We start from the raw sequence: 16,038 nt of genomic DNA, 5'->3' as shown, positions 1-16,038 counted from the left end.
CTTGCAAATGCTTTCTCCCAGGGTGTGGATGGTCTTTCCATTCTCTTAGCAGTGTCTTTTTCTGGCCATGCTGGGTCTCCACTGCGGTGTGCAGGCTTCCCTAGTTCCGGCACCCAGGCTCTAGAGTGCACGGGCTTGGTAGCTGCAGTAGTGGGCTTCTCTTGGTTGCGATGTGTGTGCTTAGTTACCTCACAGCATGTGGTATCTCAGTTTCTCGACCAGGGATCGAACCCATGTCCCTTGCGTTGGAAGGCAGACTCTTAACCGCTGGACCCCCAGGGAAGTCCCAGCAGTGTCTTCTAAAGAGCAGACATTCGTGATTTGGATAAAGTCAGGTTTATCCATTTCTTTTATGTGTAGTGTTTTGAGTGTTAACATCTAAGAAGTCTTGGCCTAAAGCAGTGTTATAGAGATTCTTGGAACCCTCTGGAGACATCCAGAGTTCTCTGCGCAACTCTTTCCCCTCTTGTCCTCTGCCCTGCAATGTCCAGTCACCTTGGTCTCCCCAGGCTCCCAGATCCGTAACTCCAAGAGTCTGCCCTGCCACACTCTGTTCCCCTCCCAGCCCCTCAGCCTGAATTCCCTCCAGGCGGGGAGCTGAGGCTCACTTGCTATTTCCTGTTTCTTGGGTTCACCATCTTGCATTACCTGGTGGTGTCTAATGTCTTGGGAACTTTTGTTTAATCTGTTTCATCTGAGTTTCGAGTTGCTCCACACGGGGAGGGAAATTCAGTCCCTGTTACTTCAATCTGGTTGATAGTAGAAGTCACATCTAGTTCCTTTTGTGAACTTTATGTAAATAGAATCATTTACATGTACCCTTTTGGGAAAAAAGTGACGTTCACATAACATAAAGTTAGCCGTTTAAAAATATACAATTCAGTGACACGTGATACATTCACAGCGTTGTGCAACGACCACATCTGTCTAGTTCCAAAACATTTTTGTCACCCCAAGGAGACCCCACCTCCGTTAGTGGTCACGTGCCGTCCCCTCATTTCCCAGCCCTGCCAACCACGAATGTGCTTTCTGTCTAGATGGATTTATCTGTTCTGGACATTTCTTATAAACAGAATCACACAATATGTGGCCTCTTGTGTCTGGCTTCTCTCACCGAGCATGTTTTTGAGGTTTATTTGTGTCATAGCATGGATCAGTACTTCGTTCTTTTTTTCCATTGCACAAATAATTCATTTCTTAATTGAAATATAGTTGATTTGTTATGTGATAGTTTGTGGTGTACAGCGAAGCGATTCAGTTATATGTGTGTGTGTGTGTGTGTGTGTACATATGCACTTTTTCAGATTCTTTTCCATTATAGATTATGACAAGATACTGAGTATATTTCTCTGTGCTATACAGCAACTTCCCTGAATGAACTTCATGAACTTCCCTGCAGTGGTACAGTGGTTAAGACTCCGTGCTTCCACCGCAGGGGATGAGGGTTCAATCCCTGGTTAGGAAACTAAGATTCCACATGCTTCATGGTGCAACCAAAAATTACAAAATTTAGGAGCTTCCCTCTTGGCTCAGCTGGTAAAGAATCTGCTAGCAGTGCAGGAGACCTGGGTTCAATCCCTGTTTCAGGAAGATCCCCTGGAGAAGGAAATGGCAGCCCACTCCAGTATTCTTGCCTGGAGAATTCCATGGACAGCAGAGCCTGGTGGGCTATAGTCCATGGGGTCGCGAAGAGTCAGACATGACTGAGTGACTTCACTTTCACTTTGTACAGTAAGTCCTCTTTTTTATCTATTTTATATATAGTACTGAGTATATGTTAATCCCAAACTCCTAATTTATCCCTCCCCATCCCCTTTGCCCTTTGGTAACCATAAGTTTGCTCTCTATGTCTGTGGGTCTCTTTCTGTTTTGTAAATAAGTTCATTTATATCATTTTTTAGATTCTACATATAAGTAATATCATACGATGTTTGTCTTTGTCTGACTTTACTTAGTATGATAATCTCTAGGTCCATTCACAATGCCACAGATGACATTACTTCATTTTTTTTTATGGCCGAGTAGTATTCCATTGTGTGTGTGTATCTCACATCTTCTTTATCCATTTATCTCTCAGTAGACACTTCAATTGCTTCCATGTCTTGGCTGTGCTGCTATAAACATTAAGGTGCATGGTGTGAAGTGGTTTTGATTTGCATTTCTCTAAAAAAATAATTAAAGACGCTTACTCTTTGGAAGAAAAGTTATGACCAACCTAGATAGTATATTCAAAAGCAGAGACATTACTTTGCCAACAAAGGTCCGTCTAGTCAAGGCTATAGTTTTTCCAGTGGTCATGTATGGATGTGAGAGTTGGACTGTGAAGAAAGCTGAGCGCCGAAGAATTGATGCTTTAGAACTGTGGTGTTGGAAAAGACTCCTGAGAGTCCCTTGGACTGCAAGGAGATCCAACCAGTCCATTCTGAAGGAGATCAGCCCTGAGATTTGTTTGGAAGGACTGATGCTAAAGCTGAAACTCCAGTGCTTTGGCCACCTCATGCGAAGAGTTGACTCATTGGAAAGATTCTGATGCTGGGAGGGATTGGGGGCAGGAGGAGAAGGGGATGACAGAGGATGAGATGGCTGGATCACTGACTCGATGGACATGAGTCTGAGTGAACTCTGGGAGTTGATGATGGACAGGAAGGCCTGGCGTGCTGCGATTCATGGGATTGCAAAGAGTCGGACATGACTGAGCAACTGAACTGAACTGAATTGACTGAATAATTAGTGATATTGAGCATCTTTTCATGCACCTGTCGGCCATCTGTATGTCTTCTTTGGAGAAATGTCTCTTTAGATCTTCTGCCCTTTTTATGACTAGGTTGTTCTGATACTGAGCTGTGTGAACTATCTATGTATTTTAGAAATTAATCTTTTGTCGATTGCATCATCTGCAAATATTTTCTCTCAGTCCATAGGCTTTCTTTTTTTGTTGTTTATGGTTTCTTTTGCTGTGCAAAAGCTTCTAATTTTGGTTAGGTCCTGTTTATTTTCCCTTTTATTTCTTTTGCCTTGGGAGACTGACCTAAGAAAATATTGCTACGATTTATGTCAGAGAATGTTTTGCCTATATTCTAGGAGTTTTATGGTGTCATGTCTTATGTTTAAGTGTTTAAGCCATTTTGAGTTTATTCTTGTGTATGATGTGAGAATGTGTTCTGATTTCATCAATTTACAAGCGGCTGTACAGCTTTCCCAGCACCACTTGCTAAAGAGACTGTCTTTTCTCCAGTGTGTATTCTTGTGTCTTTTATCATAGACTAATTGATCTTAGGTGTGTGAGTTTACCTGTTCCATTGACCTATGTGTCTGATTTTGTGCTTCATTCCTCCTTAAGGCTGGATAATATTCATTGTATGGATGGACCACATTTTGCATGTCCCTTTCCCCACTGATGGGCTTTCGGGTTGTTCCCATCTTATGACGATTGTGAATAATGCTGTCCACATCCTCTTTTTTGGGTCTGACTTCTTCTGCTGAAAGTATGTTTCTGAGATCGATCTGTGTTGCTGTCTGTACTTAGAGCTTGTTCATTTTCCTTGCTGTACAGCATTCCATGGTGTGAACACACCACAGTTTCTTTATCCAGCTATCCACTTACTGTTGCCAATGTCCTTACCCAGTGTTGAAGCCAGTTTCTGGCTTGGTACAGGTAGCATGTTCTTGCGCGTGTGCCTTTGGTGAATGTCTGTGGATACATTTGTTCCATGTGTGCGCAGTCGTGGACTTGCTGGGCAAGGGCTGTGTGTATGCGTGCTTCCTCTGGTTTCCCACTTGATGCTAGGACTTGAGTATTTTTCTTCCTGAAAACTTACTGTATGCAAACATTTTAATACCCATTCTGTGGGTGGGGACCTTACTTTACATAACCTTTTCCCCACCAGTGGATACTGAGGTTGTTAGTCCCCTCTTGGTGTTATAAATGTCATTTCCATGTACATCTGGGGGTGATCAAGGTGGTGGCTGAGGCATTTCCTCATGTGTTCACTCACTAACCATCAGCCATGACCCCCACACAGCCCAGGAACACAAAGATGATCAGGGTGTGGTCCCTGCCGTCAAAAGCCGCTTGGACTAAATCTGAAGCCAGTAAGTAACTTGAATGAGGGCTGTGGGTTGGATATAAATGTGTTTTCTTAGAGTCACAATCCCGCAGTTTCTTAGAATAACACAATTGGTCTGTTACCTTCTCACTTTTTTAAAGGCTTTTTTTGGTTTAGGTTTTTTTTTAATCAGTTAGTTAACTTTTGGGTGCTCGGGGTCTTTGCTACGTGCGCGGTCCTTCTCGGGTTGCGGCGAGCGGGGGCTGCTCTTCACTGCGGTGCTCGCTTCTCGCTGCGGTGGCTTCTCTCGCTGCGGAGCACAGGTTCCAGGTGCGCGAGCTTCAGTAGCTGCGGCGTATGGGCTCGGTAGTTGTGGCGCATCAGCTTAGCTGCTCCATGACGTGTGAAATGTTCCTGGACCAGTGACTGAACTTGTGTTCCCTGCCTTGGCAGGCGGATTCCTAACCACTGTACCACCAGGGACGTCCTGTCTTCTCGCTCTTGATATATGTTCACTTTGCAAGATATATTTTGCACAAGTGCAGTGATGAGTGGGACTTCCCCGGTGGCTCAGATGGTAAAGCATCTGTCTGCAATGCGGGAGACCTGGGTTCAATCCCTGGGTTGGGAAGATTCCCTGGAGAAGGAAACGGCAACCCACTCCAGTACTCTTGCCTAGAAAATCCCATGGACGGAGGAGCTTGGTGCAGGCTACTGTCCATGGGGTTGCAAAGAGTCGGGCACGACTGAGCGACTTCACTTCTTCAGTGATGAGTGACAGTAGTCCTTGGCCTGAGTGCTGGAGAGACGGCCAGGCATGGTGGAGACTGTGGTAGACAGGCTTGTAGCTCAGGCCTCGGCTCACTGGCAGTCACCGCTCAGTTCTGAATGCCTGTTGCCCTTTTGGGGAGGGGGAGACTGGGGGGCAGTGGGAGACAGGCCAATATTTCTCTTCTTTTGAGAAGCTGGGTATCTGGATTTTATATAAAATCTCACAGGTTTTAAATAGTAGAGATAAATTTTTAAAAATACATACTGCCTGAAATATAAAGACCAAGAAACTGTCACGCACCAGAGGAGAGTGAAGAGACGTGATACTAAACACCACGTGGTGCTGGATTGAATCCTGGAACAGAAGGAGGATGGAATGGAAAAACCGGTGAAACCCGAACAAAGTCTGGAGTTTAGTTAATAACATGCTGGTGTTGGTTGCCTCGTTTTCACTGTGCGTCTTGGTCGTGTAAGATGCTAACAGTGGAGGAAACAGGCTGAGGTGCATGGGAGCTCCCTGTAACTTTGCAACTTTTTCCAAAAATTTTTATTGTTGTGGCTCAGCTGGTAAAGAATCTGCCTGCCATGTGGGAGACCTGGGTTCAATCCCTGGGTTGGAAAGATCCCCTGGAGAAGGGAAAGGCTGCCCACTCCAATATTCTGGCCTGGAGAATTCCACGGACTATATATAGTTCATGGGGTCGCAAAGAGTCAGACACGACTGAGCGACTTTCACTTTCATAGCTGATTTACAATATAGTGTTAGTTTCAGGTTGGCAGCACAGTGACTCCGCTTTCCATATATGAATGTGCTGTGCTTAGTTGCTCAGTCATGTCTGACTCTCTGTGCGACCCCATGGACTGTAACCTTCCAGGCTTCTCTGTCCGTGGGGATTCTCCAGGCAAGAATACTGGAGTGGGTTGCCATGCTCTCTTCCAGGGGATCTTCCCAACCCAGGGATTGCCAGTCTCCCACACTGCAGGCGGATTCTTTACCAGCTGAGCCACCAGGGAAACCCCCATGTATGTATATCTACTCTTTTTTAGATTCTTTTCACATCTAGGGTATTAACAGAGTATTGAGTAGTTTCCTGTGTTATATATAGTTACTTATTAATTATCTATTTTATATGTAGTAGTATGTATGTGTCAATCTCAGTCTCCCAGTTTATCCACCCCCCTTTCCCCTCTGGTAACCATAAGTTTGTTTTCTATACCTGTGACTCTATTTCTGCTTTGTAAATAAGTTCACTTTAGTATCATTTTTCTGGATTCCACATGTAAGTGATATCGTATGATATTTGTCTTTCTCTGTCTGACCTACTTCACTCAGTATAACAATCTCGGGCATGAACCTAGGGTTTGCTGCAAAGGGCATTATTTCATTCTTTTTAATGGCTGAGTAGTATTCCATTGTACCACATCTTTATCCATTACTCTGCTGATGGACACTGGGGTGCATCTATGTTTTTGAATTGCAGTTTTGTCTGGCTATACTGCTGGATCATATTCAGCCTGGATTTTTAAAAGCCTCTATTATTTATACACACGCATTGCACTGGGTGTTGGGTAGACTGTGCAGGTGTAAGAAAATATGTCCATAGGTTCTGCCTGTGGACCATGAGTTTTGCAGGTCCTGTGCTAAATCCCACAAGCCCTTGACCTTTCTCTCCAGCTGCCCCTTCCCCCTCCCAAGGTCCAGGTGCCTTGCCCGGCTAAGCCAGACCTGTTCCTGGTCACAGGTGGCCCGGAGGCGCGGGGAGCGGCAGGCGCTGAAATGTCAGCTGAGCATGAAGGTGTTCGGGCATGAGTTGAGCTTTGTGAACTGTGGGGTGATGGGGAGCCACGTGACGCACCAGTCCCTGAACCTGGCTGAGCTTGCCGTCAAACTCCTGAAGGTACCTCAGGCTGGGCTTGGCCCATCCCTGCCATCTGACCTGATGATGTTTCCTTTGATGCTTTGGGGGAATACTAAAGTACTTTCAGACTCAAGAGCATGAAATTTGGAATCAGACTGCCCAAGGTCAAAAATTGGCTGCCGTGCTTACTGCCTTGGGCGTATTGTTGAATTTACCATGGCCTCAGTTTCTGCATCTGTGAAATGGGTGTGATAAAATAGTGCCCTGTACCAGGTGGGCAAGGAGGGCCCAGACCCTGGATGGGCCTGGATGCCTGACCTCTGACTATGACCTGCAGTAACCCGTCTTGGTTCAAACCCCAGTTCTGCCGGTTTCTAGCTACATGGGCTCAGCTGGGTTATTTTTATCTGTTTTGGGGTTCTGTTTTCTCTTCTGGAAACTGGGGACAATGATAAGGTTCTGTCTGAGGGTTGTGAGGGGCGAGTGAGGGGGTCACGTGCACTGTGCGGTTCTCTGACTGCAGGGCCAGGAGGTGCAGGTGAACCGGAGGCTGAACCTAGCAATGCAAGAGCTCACCTTTCCCACCATGTCTGGCCTCCCAGCCCGGTTGACCCTCAATGTCTCGGCTGCCGTCAGCATCCGGGTCCGAGGGACAGCCGACTTCCAGCAGCGCTCAGATTTCTCTGTGAATGGTTACGTCAAGCCCAGGTAACTGGCCCCTCATATCTGGGGGAGATAGGTGGATCAGAGCCTCCCCCTGCAGAGAGCTGGGGCATCAGCATGGGCTGAGTGGGGAGCCCTGCTCTGCTGACTACCTTTATACCAGCTACTGTAGATGGAGTGTTTTTTGTGCCAAGAGACTAAAGGGATCCTGGGCAGTTGTGCCCACTTTACAGATGAGGAGACTGAGGCTCAGCAAGCACAGCCTCCATGCCCAAGGTAGCACAGCAGCTGGGATTCACAGCCTGTGTCTCAGCCCCGCTCTTCCCTCTGCCCCCTCTGCCTCTTGGGGGAGAGGGTGGGAACAGAGGGAGAAGGAGGAGCATTTAAGGCACAGGAACCCACATGGCCACACACAAGGCGGACACTTTTCTCATTTCCATTAAGGGTTAAGGAAATTGAGACTCACAATGAGTGCACAGCTGACCCAGGGCCACACAGCAAGGATTTTGAGCAGAACAATGCTCACCTGTCTCAGGTCAGCTGGGTGACTCTCCCAGTCACTAAGCTGACCTGCCTTTCACTTCTGGGTCCAGTGTGGGGAATGTGGGTGTCCTGTGCTGCCTTTTGTTGGGCATAGAGACCTTGGGCTTGGGCTCTGACAACTGGGGCTCCAGACTGGCTGTTCCATGTCCCAACTGTGGAACCCATGCAGGTGGTGTCACCTCTGTGAGCCTCGGTTTGTCTGTCTGTTAAATGGGGCTAATGATGGTGAGGGTTCGATGGCAAGGTATAGAGTTCTTGGCCCACATGGAGTGTGTGGTCAGTGATGGCTGCTGCGGAGGGGCCGCCCTGACTCAGGACCATGGAGTGAAGCTGGCAGGGGGTTCGTGGGTGGTGCGTGGGTTGGCACTGGTTTGGCCATTGCCTGGGGCTCTAGGCTGCAGCCATGTGCTTCTTCCTTAGCGCGCTGCTCCAGATCTCGGCACAGATGGGCACAGTGGGTGCCCTGGGGCAGGCCGGGCTGAGGTGGGTGACTGGTATCCACGGCACCGCCAGCCTGGATGGTGGGATCCAGGCGAGGAAGGGCCAAGACCTCAGGGTGCATCTGAACACACCAGAGGAGGTCATGGAGCTGTTCCGCTTCAGGTGGGTTCCCTAACCTGGGGAGGGAGCCCATGAATATGTCTGTGTGTGAGCACTGGTGTGCATGTGGGTGTCTGTGAGAGTGTACATGCCTGTGTCTGAGAGTGTGTCCCTACGGGTGTGCCTGTGAGTCTGTGTATGTGATTGCATGTCTGTGGGGGTGTTTGTGAGATAGTTTGCCCATATCAGTGAGGGGGGGGTGTGGGGTGTGTGTGGGGGGGGGGTGTGTGGGGTGTGTCTGTCAGGGTAGGGCGGGTGTGTCTGTGACAGGGGCTGAGGGAGACCAGGAGGTAGGGACTCCCACAGTGCTCAGATCTTTCCGGGGGTCCGTCCTGGGGTCTGCTCTGCCCCAGCCTCCTGGAGAGGTGATACTTAGAGAGCAGTGAGTTCAGAGAAAACAGGAGAAGCCAGACTGCCCCCACCTCCACTGTTGCCCACCCGACCCTCTCCAGGCAGCAGCCAGTGGGGTCTCCTTTTACTTGTCAATTAAATCCTATCATGCTCCCCCTACCCTATTTAAAATCCCTTGCTTGCCTCCAGGATGACCCAGCCAGCATGCTTGCCCTGCCCGATGGAGGCCTTGCCCTCTCCCTCACCCGTCTCCTGCCACTACTTCCCCCCACTCCCTCCCCGCCATTCTGACCCCCTCACCACCCTTTTGTCGGTGGTCCTAAAGAGCGCCCTTTATTCTCACCCCAGGGCCTTTGCACCATCCCTCTGGGATGCCGGCTCCTTCTCATCCTTTGATTCTCTGACCAAATATTACCTCTGCAGTGTCCCCTCCAACCCCCCCACAACTAACCAATGCCTTGCTGTATCCCCGAGATGGATGTTATGCCCACGTCATCCCATGTTTTAGGATTTTCGTAGCGCATGTCACCCTCTGTGTTCATGGACTGACTCCCCCACCAGCGTGCAGGTGCCCCAAGGGCCTGTCCGGTTCCTGGTGGGACCTGCCCGAGCGCCTCGCCCTGGTGGGTTTATGGATGAATGCAGTGACTCACCTGGCTCTTCCCTCCCTTCCCACCCAGCTCTCAGCTGTACCTCGTCACTGGGGATGGTGTGAGGAGCCTCAATCATGTTCCCAGCCCTTCCGAGGCCCAGTCCTGTACCAGCAAGGAAGGTGGGTGCCAGCAGGCCCTCCGTGTCATTGTCCCAGGATGGGCGTCTTGGGGGCTGAGGGGTAAGAGAACAGCTCCAAATTCCAGAGTTATCTTCTGCCCTGAAAGTACTTATGCCCCTTAACTCAGTGATGCTGTGTCTAGACTCTGTGTGTCCAGTTACTCAGTCATGTCCAACTCTTTGTGGCCCCACGGACTGTAGCCTGCCAGGCTCCTCTGTCCATGGAATTTTCCAAGCAAGAATATTGGAGTGGGTTGCCATTTCCTTGTCCGGGGGATCTTCCCAACCGAGGGATTGAACCCATGTCTTTAGTATCTCCTGCATTGGCAGGTGGGTTCCTTACCACTAGCACCACATGGGAAGCCCTCCCTATACCTTATGAAAATAAGCCAAAATAGCTTTAAAAGGGCTGAATGCACAGAGATGTTTGTTGCATCATTATTTACAGAGCAAGAAAAAAAAAAAGATGGCAACTCAAATATCCAGCAGTAGGAGAATGGCTTATTATGATGGCCTTGAGCTAAGAACAGACTTTTACATTTCCAAACGCTGAAAAAATAGTCAAAAGAAGACGATTTCAGCACATGTGAGCAATTAGTGAAATTCATATTTCAGTGCCCAGAAATGAAGTTTTATTGGTGCAGAGCCACTCCCGTTGTCTGTGGCCTTTCTTCAACAACAGCAGAGCTGAGTAACAGCAAACTGCGGTCATGGTTGTGTGACCAGCAAAACCTCAAGTATTTACCATCTGGCCATTTACTGAAGATGTTTGCCAACTCCTGGTTTCATAAAATACTGAGATATCCCATAGCTTTTGAAGTCTGTAAAGAAGGGCATTTTTTTAGTAGATTCTTTTCGCGTTTCCTCTTTTATGTATATATATATGTATGTATTTTTGGCTGCGCTGGGTCTTCATTGCTGTACGCAGGCTTTTGTCAGTTGCGGTGAGTGGGGACTACTGTCTCTTGTGGTGCATGGCCTTCTCACTGTGGCGGCTTCTCTTGTTGCAGGGTGAGGGCCCCGGAGCAGAGGCTCAGTAGTTGCAGCGCATGGGGTCAGTAGTTGTGGCATTCAGGCTTAGTTGCCCCATGGCATGTGGGATCTTCCCGAGCCAGGGATCGAACCGGTGTCCGCTGCATTGGCAGGTGGATTCTTGACCACTGGACCACCAGGGAAGTCCTGAACTTCATATTTTAGTAGCACAAGAAAACTCTTTGGTGATAACATCAGGTGAAAGGCAACAAAATTGAGAAGGGAGAGAAGGAGGTAGATCAGCTGCAGATCTTGCAATCGTTTGGGGGGTAAAGTGGGGGAGGGGCCTACTTAAGTTACTTCTTTAGGCTAAGCAGTGTCCTGAACACTCACTGAGCTGTGAATCCTCCCAGTTACAGCATGGGGCTGGATCTATTATCGGTCCCCATGGACAGATGAGAAACACCAAAGCACAGAGATGTTAGGTCACTTGCCCAAAGTCACACAGCTGGGCAATGGCAGAACGGGAATGCAGATCCAGGCTTTCTTGCTCCAGAGCCTGTGTCCTACATTGTACTCCCGGATATTCTGATAGTCTACATGAGGGGTCCTGAACCAGGGGTGATTTTGACCCTACCCTTGCCCGGGGGACAGTTGGCAATGTCTGTTGACATCATTGGTTGTCATACTGGTGTGGGAGGTGCTAAAGGCATCTCGTGGGTCGAGCCCAGGTCCCCCACAACAAGGAATTATCCAGGCCACGGGTTGAGAGTGCCAAAGCTGAGAAACACTGGTCTACACAGCACCACCTGCTGTGATTAATGACTAAATGACACTGTTTCTCCGAAGAATGTGGAGATGCTCTTTCTTTGCTGATGGGAGCATCTGTGGCCCCGCCCTGAGCCCTCAGCTCTCTCCTGACTGGTGGTGCCTGCTCCCTTTCCCACAGCATCCCGCAGCTGGGGCTGGCAGCTCTGCACTGAGGTGCGCTGGCCGGCCCCTGACCAGCCCTTCCTGCTCTCGGTGCCTGTGTCCGCGGCCGTGACGCTGGAGAAGCAGGACCGGGGGCTCCAACAGTATCTGCTGGAAGCTGCCTACACCCTCCACCCCCAGGTAGGCCCTAGGGAAACTTCTTTCTCAACCGGATTCAGGGGTTCCCTAGGTCTTCTACTCAGGGATCAGCCTTGAGCATCACTCATAAAGACGGGGGCCTCCTCCCCGGAGCTGTTGGGCTGGGCTTGTAGTTCCCCTCCTGCCTGAGGACCCTTGCACATGCTGTCTCTGGCTTGTTGGCTTGTTAACTCTGAATCAACCTTCATAGCTCCATTCAAGAGGTCACCTCCTCAGGGAAGCCTGCCCTGATTACCCTGAAGTGGCCATATTCATTTGCTATGTACTGTAAGGGGACTGTGTTCCTTCCCTTTCAGTCACATTTGTGTTCATTACTGAAGCTGGTTAATTAGGATCTATCTTCCCCACTAGTCACTCAGTTCCTGGGAACAGATCCAGTGCCTTTCTCACTCCTGGGTCCCCAGCAGCTGGCACAGAACAGACACTCAGCAGCCTCCTATCTGACCTCCCAGTTCCCACTCTTGTCTCCTTCCCATGTGTTTTCCACCAGCAGCCAGATAGACCTTCCAAAATCCCTAAAGGATTGTGTCCGTCCTCTGCTCAGGACTCTGCGGTGGCCCCTTTCTCTCCGCGTAGGAGCCGAGCGCCCTGACCGGCAGGCTTTCAATGATCCAGCTGTGCCAGCCTCTCATCCCCATCTCCCCCTTTTTGACCAGGTTCACCGCTCTCCAGACACACTGACCTCCTTTTAATTAAATGCCAAGCACGTTGCTGCCCCAGGGCCTTTGCACTGGCGATTCCCTCTGCCTGGAACACTCTTTCTTAGTCATCCACTTGACTCTGTGCCTTGCTGCCTTCTGGTCTCATCAAATGCCCCTTCCTCAGAAACAACTTCCTTCCCTGACCACCCGGTCCAGAACAATGACCCCTGACTCCGAGTTTGTCAGCAGAGCACTCACAGCCACTAGCTGCCGTCTGACTTCCTTCTCTGTCTGGAGGTTCTGTGAGTGTGGCTGCCAGGAGGGAGGACTTTGTGTATAACACTCGGCTGCACCCCCTGTGCCTGCGACAGTGCCTCGCACACAGCAGTGGAGGTTAATTGGTTCTGAGTGAATGTACGATGGTGCAGGATATTAAAGAGGGCTCATGTGTTAAGCTGCATTTTCACAGAAGCACACCAGAACCAAGGATTTGGGTAAAAGTGATGGATGAAGAAAAGACTCCAGGAGGACCCAGTAAGAGGGTGGAGAAAAGAAGGTGGGGAAAGGAAAGAAGCTGAGCAGGGGTGACGGCAGATGAAGTGGCAGCATCAGCCTGTTCCCTGGTCAGCCCTGGAGCAGGACTTACGTAGCGGAGTTTGGTCCCCTGGGGACTAAGAAGCTAGATGTTTTTCCCTCCTTTGCTGGAGGGAATGTTCTGGAGGTCACAGGTGCCTGGCATTAGGAGCAAAGTACACAGACCCCAGTGTTCATTGCATCACTGTTTATGATAGCCGAGACATGGAAGCAACCTAAATGTCCATCAGCAGAGGAGTGGATAAGGATGTGGTGCATATATATAATGGACTGTTGCTCAGCCATTTAAAAAGAATGAAGTAATGCCGTTTGCAGCAACGTGGGTGGACCTAGAGCGCGTCATGCTGAGTCAAGTGAGTCAAAGCAGGAGAAATATCAGGTGACATCCCTTATATGTGGACTCCAAAGAGACGTTATACAAATGAACTTGCTTACAAAACAGAAACAGACTCACAGACCGAGAACAAGCTGATGGTTGCCAGCGGGAAGGATAGGGGCAAGGGATAGCTAGGGAGTTAGGGATGGACATGTACAAACAGCTGTATTTAAAATGGACACCCAACAGGGCTCTGCCGTATAGCACAGGGAACTCTGCTCAGTGTTATGTGGCAGCCTCGATGGGAGGGGAGTTTGGGGAGAATGGATACATGTATGTGCGTGGCTGAGCCCCTTCATTCTCCACCTGATACTGTCACAACATTGTTAATCAGTTACACCCCAATACAAAATAAAACTTAAAAAAAAAAGCAAAGCACACAAAAGCTGGGAGATGAGCACGCTGGGCTGGTGAAGGGGCCCAGGGGGGTCCAGGCAGGTGTGTGTTGAGGCTGCTCCCCTGGTTGTTGGCCAAAAAAACGGAGAGCCTGTTCCTGTGGTCCTGAGTTGTCTTGTAGGACTCTCCTCCAGGGTGTACAGCCCCAGACTCCTGGTTTTAGGGTTCTTGTCTTTCGAGGACAAGAATGACCATTAGAACTCAGGTCTTTGGGTTTCTTTGGAAACATACATTTATTTATTTTGGGGTCTTCGTTGCTTTTCTCTAGAGCTGTTCTCCAGCTGCAGAGCTTGGGCTTCTCACTGCAGGGGCTTCTCTTGTTTCGGATCATGGGCTCTGGAGTGTCTGGGCTTTAGTGGTTTCCGCAGGTAGCCTCAGGAGCTGCAGTTCCCAGGCCCCAGAGCACAGGCTCGGTAGTTGCAGCGCACGGGCGTAGTTGCTCCGCAGATCGTGGGATCTTCCTGGACCAGGCGTGGAACCTGTGTCTTCTGTGTTGGCAGGCGGACTCTTTACCACTGAGCGACGGGGGGAAGCCCGGAACTCAGGCTTTTTTCAGGTGGGGGGACCTGGATGGGTTCTCAGTCTTGAGGACTCTGCCGTGTTTCCAGAAGGACTGCTGGCTCCCTCAAGAGGCCTCAGCTCACATCTTCATGGGCACGCCTGGATCGGAAGTGCCCAGGGACGTCGGGGTGGACATCAGCTATAGTTGGCCTCAGGGGAAGTTCCGTCTCAAGCTTCTGCATCCCAAGAAGAGAATTGAGCTTGATGGTAAAGACAGTGGTCCCCCTGTCACTCTGTCCCCAGCCACAGGCCGATCCGTGGGCCAGATACAGCCCGCTCACTGTGGACTCCTCAGCCACTGTCTGAGGTTGGCACTACATAGAGCCCCGTTTAATGGACGAGGACCCCGGGGCTCAGAGACTAGGAAGCCAGGAGGACATCCCCCAGCGAAGGCAGGGGTGGATCCAGGATGTTGAGCCCTGGTCTCTAAACTCTCATTTTGTCTCCCAGGAAAGATCGAGACTGTCCAGAGGGCCCGCATGGGTCACCTGGAGCTGATCCTGGATGAAAGGGATGTCTACTACATCAAGGTTTGCACCCCGTCCTCAAACCCCTGGTGTTGACACCTGCCACCTCCCAGGACACTTCCGGTCCCAATCCCTGCTTACTCATCACCACCTCCTTTGGTGTTTTTCGTTTCTTTTTAAATTTATTAATTAATTTGTTTGATTGCATCGAGTCTTAGTTGTGGCATGAGAGATCTTTGCTGCAGCGTATGGGATCTTTTGCTGTGAGGCATGGCCTCAGTAGTTGTGGGGCATGGGCTTAATTGCCCCATGGCACGTGGGATCTTAGTTCCCTGACCAGGGATCAAACCCAAGTCCCCTGCATTGGAAGGTGGATTTTTAAAAAGTATTTATTGATTTATTGGGGCTTAGTTGCATCACATGGGATCTTCACTGTGGCATGCAGGACCTTTCAGTTGCAGTGTGTTGGTTCAGTTGCCCTGAGGAAAGTGGAATCTAGTTTCCTGTCCCCTGCATTGGTAGGCAGATTCTTAACCACTAGACCTCCAGGGAAGTCCCTCCTCTGGTGCTTTAGCTGTTGTTCTCTATCCACCTACTAGTACCATCTAGTATGAAAATGAAAAAATGGGTTCAGATCTTACCACCATCGATGTCAAAAATTGATAATAAGAATAACACAGGAGCATGCTTAAAAAAATTCAGAGTAGACAAAGGTATAAAATAGTAAGTCAAAGAGTGCTTCTCTCCAGATTTCCAGAAGAAATGTCAAAGCACACAGTGAGAAATCTGTGTGAGTTTTCCAGGGCTGCTCTATCAAAGTACCCTGAATTTTAGGGGGCTTCAACAATGGAAATTCTCTCATAGTTTGGAGGCTAGAAGTTGAAAATCAATGTGCTGGCAGAGTTGGTTCCTGCTAAGGCTCTAATCCATGCTTCTCTCCTGGTTTCTGGTAGCCTTGGGGATTCCTTGGCTTTTAAGTGGCTGTCTTCCGCCTTGTCTCCTCATTGTCTGCCCTGTGTAGGTATCTATGCCCAAATCTCTCTTTTTGTAAGTTTCCCAGTCAGGCTGGATTAAGGTCCAGACAAATGACCTCATCCTGCTTTCCTTTGCAAACATCCTGTTTACAAATATGATCACATTCACATGTCCTGGGGGTTAGCTTTGGAGGGAAGCACAGTTCAGCTCATAATATTATAGATTTGAAAAACCTTTCCATTTTTTAAAAACATCTATTTACTTTTGACTGTGCTGGCCCTCTGTAGCTGTGTGATCTTTTCTCTAGTTGCAGGGAGCAGG

General features: G+C 49.3%; 1 protein-coding gene across 3 annotated transcripts in view; it reads left to right on the top strand.

The window, feature by feature from the left end:
• Positions 1-16,038, top strand: part of LOC105604659 (uncharacterized) — a 166,254-nt gene that overhangs the window by 31,470 nt on the left and 118,746 nt on the right. For all 3 annotated transcript variants that reach the window (XR_009598382.1, XM_060405888.1, XM_060405889.1), the window contains exons 16-22: positions 6,560-6,715; positions 7,200-7,384; positions 8,303-8,485; positions 9,514-9,605; positions 11,526-11,689; positions 14,323-14,482; positions 14,726-14,805. Coding sequence is in view for 2 of the 3 variants with exons in the window: in XM_060405888.1 (XP_060261871.1) it covers positions 6,560-6,715; positions 7,200-7,384; positions 8,303-8,485; positions 9,514-9,605; positions 11,526-11,689; positions 14,323-14,482; positions 14,726-14,805 (1,020 nt within the window). In the remaining variant the exon portion in view is untranslated. The remainder of the gene's footprint in view (positions 1-6,559; positions 6,716-7,199; positions 7,385-8,302; positions 8,486-9,513; positions 9,606-11,525; positions 11,690-14,322; positions 14,483-14,725; positions 14,806-16,038) is intronic.

Source organism: Ovis aries, chromosome 24, assembly GCF_016772045.2.
Source record: "Ovis aries strain OAR_USU_Benz2616 breed Rambouillet chromosome 24, ARS-UI_Ramb_v3.0, whole genome shotgun sequence".
In the NCBI taxonomy this organism is placed as follows: Eukaryota; Metazoa; Chordata; class Mammalia; order Artiodactyla; family Bovidae; genus Ovis; species Ovis aries.
This window is presented reverse-complemented; position numbering and strand designations above follow the sequence as displayed.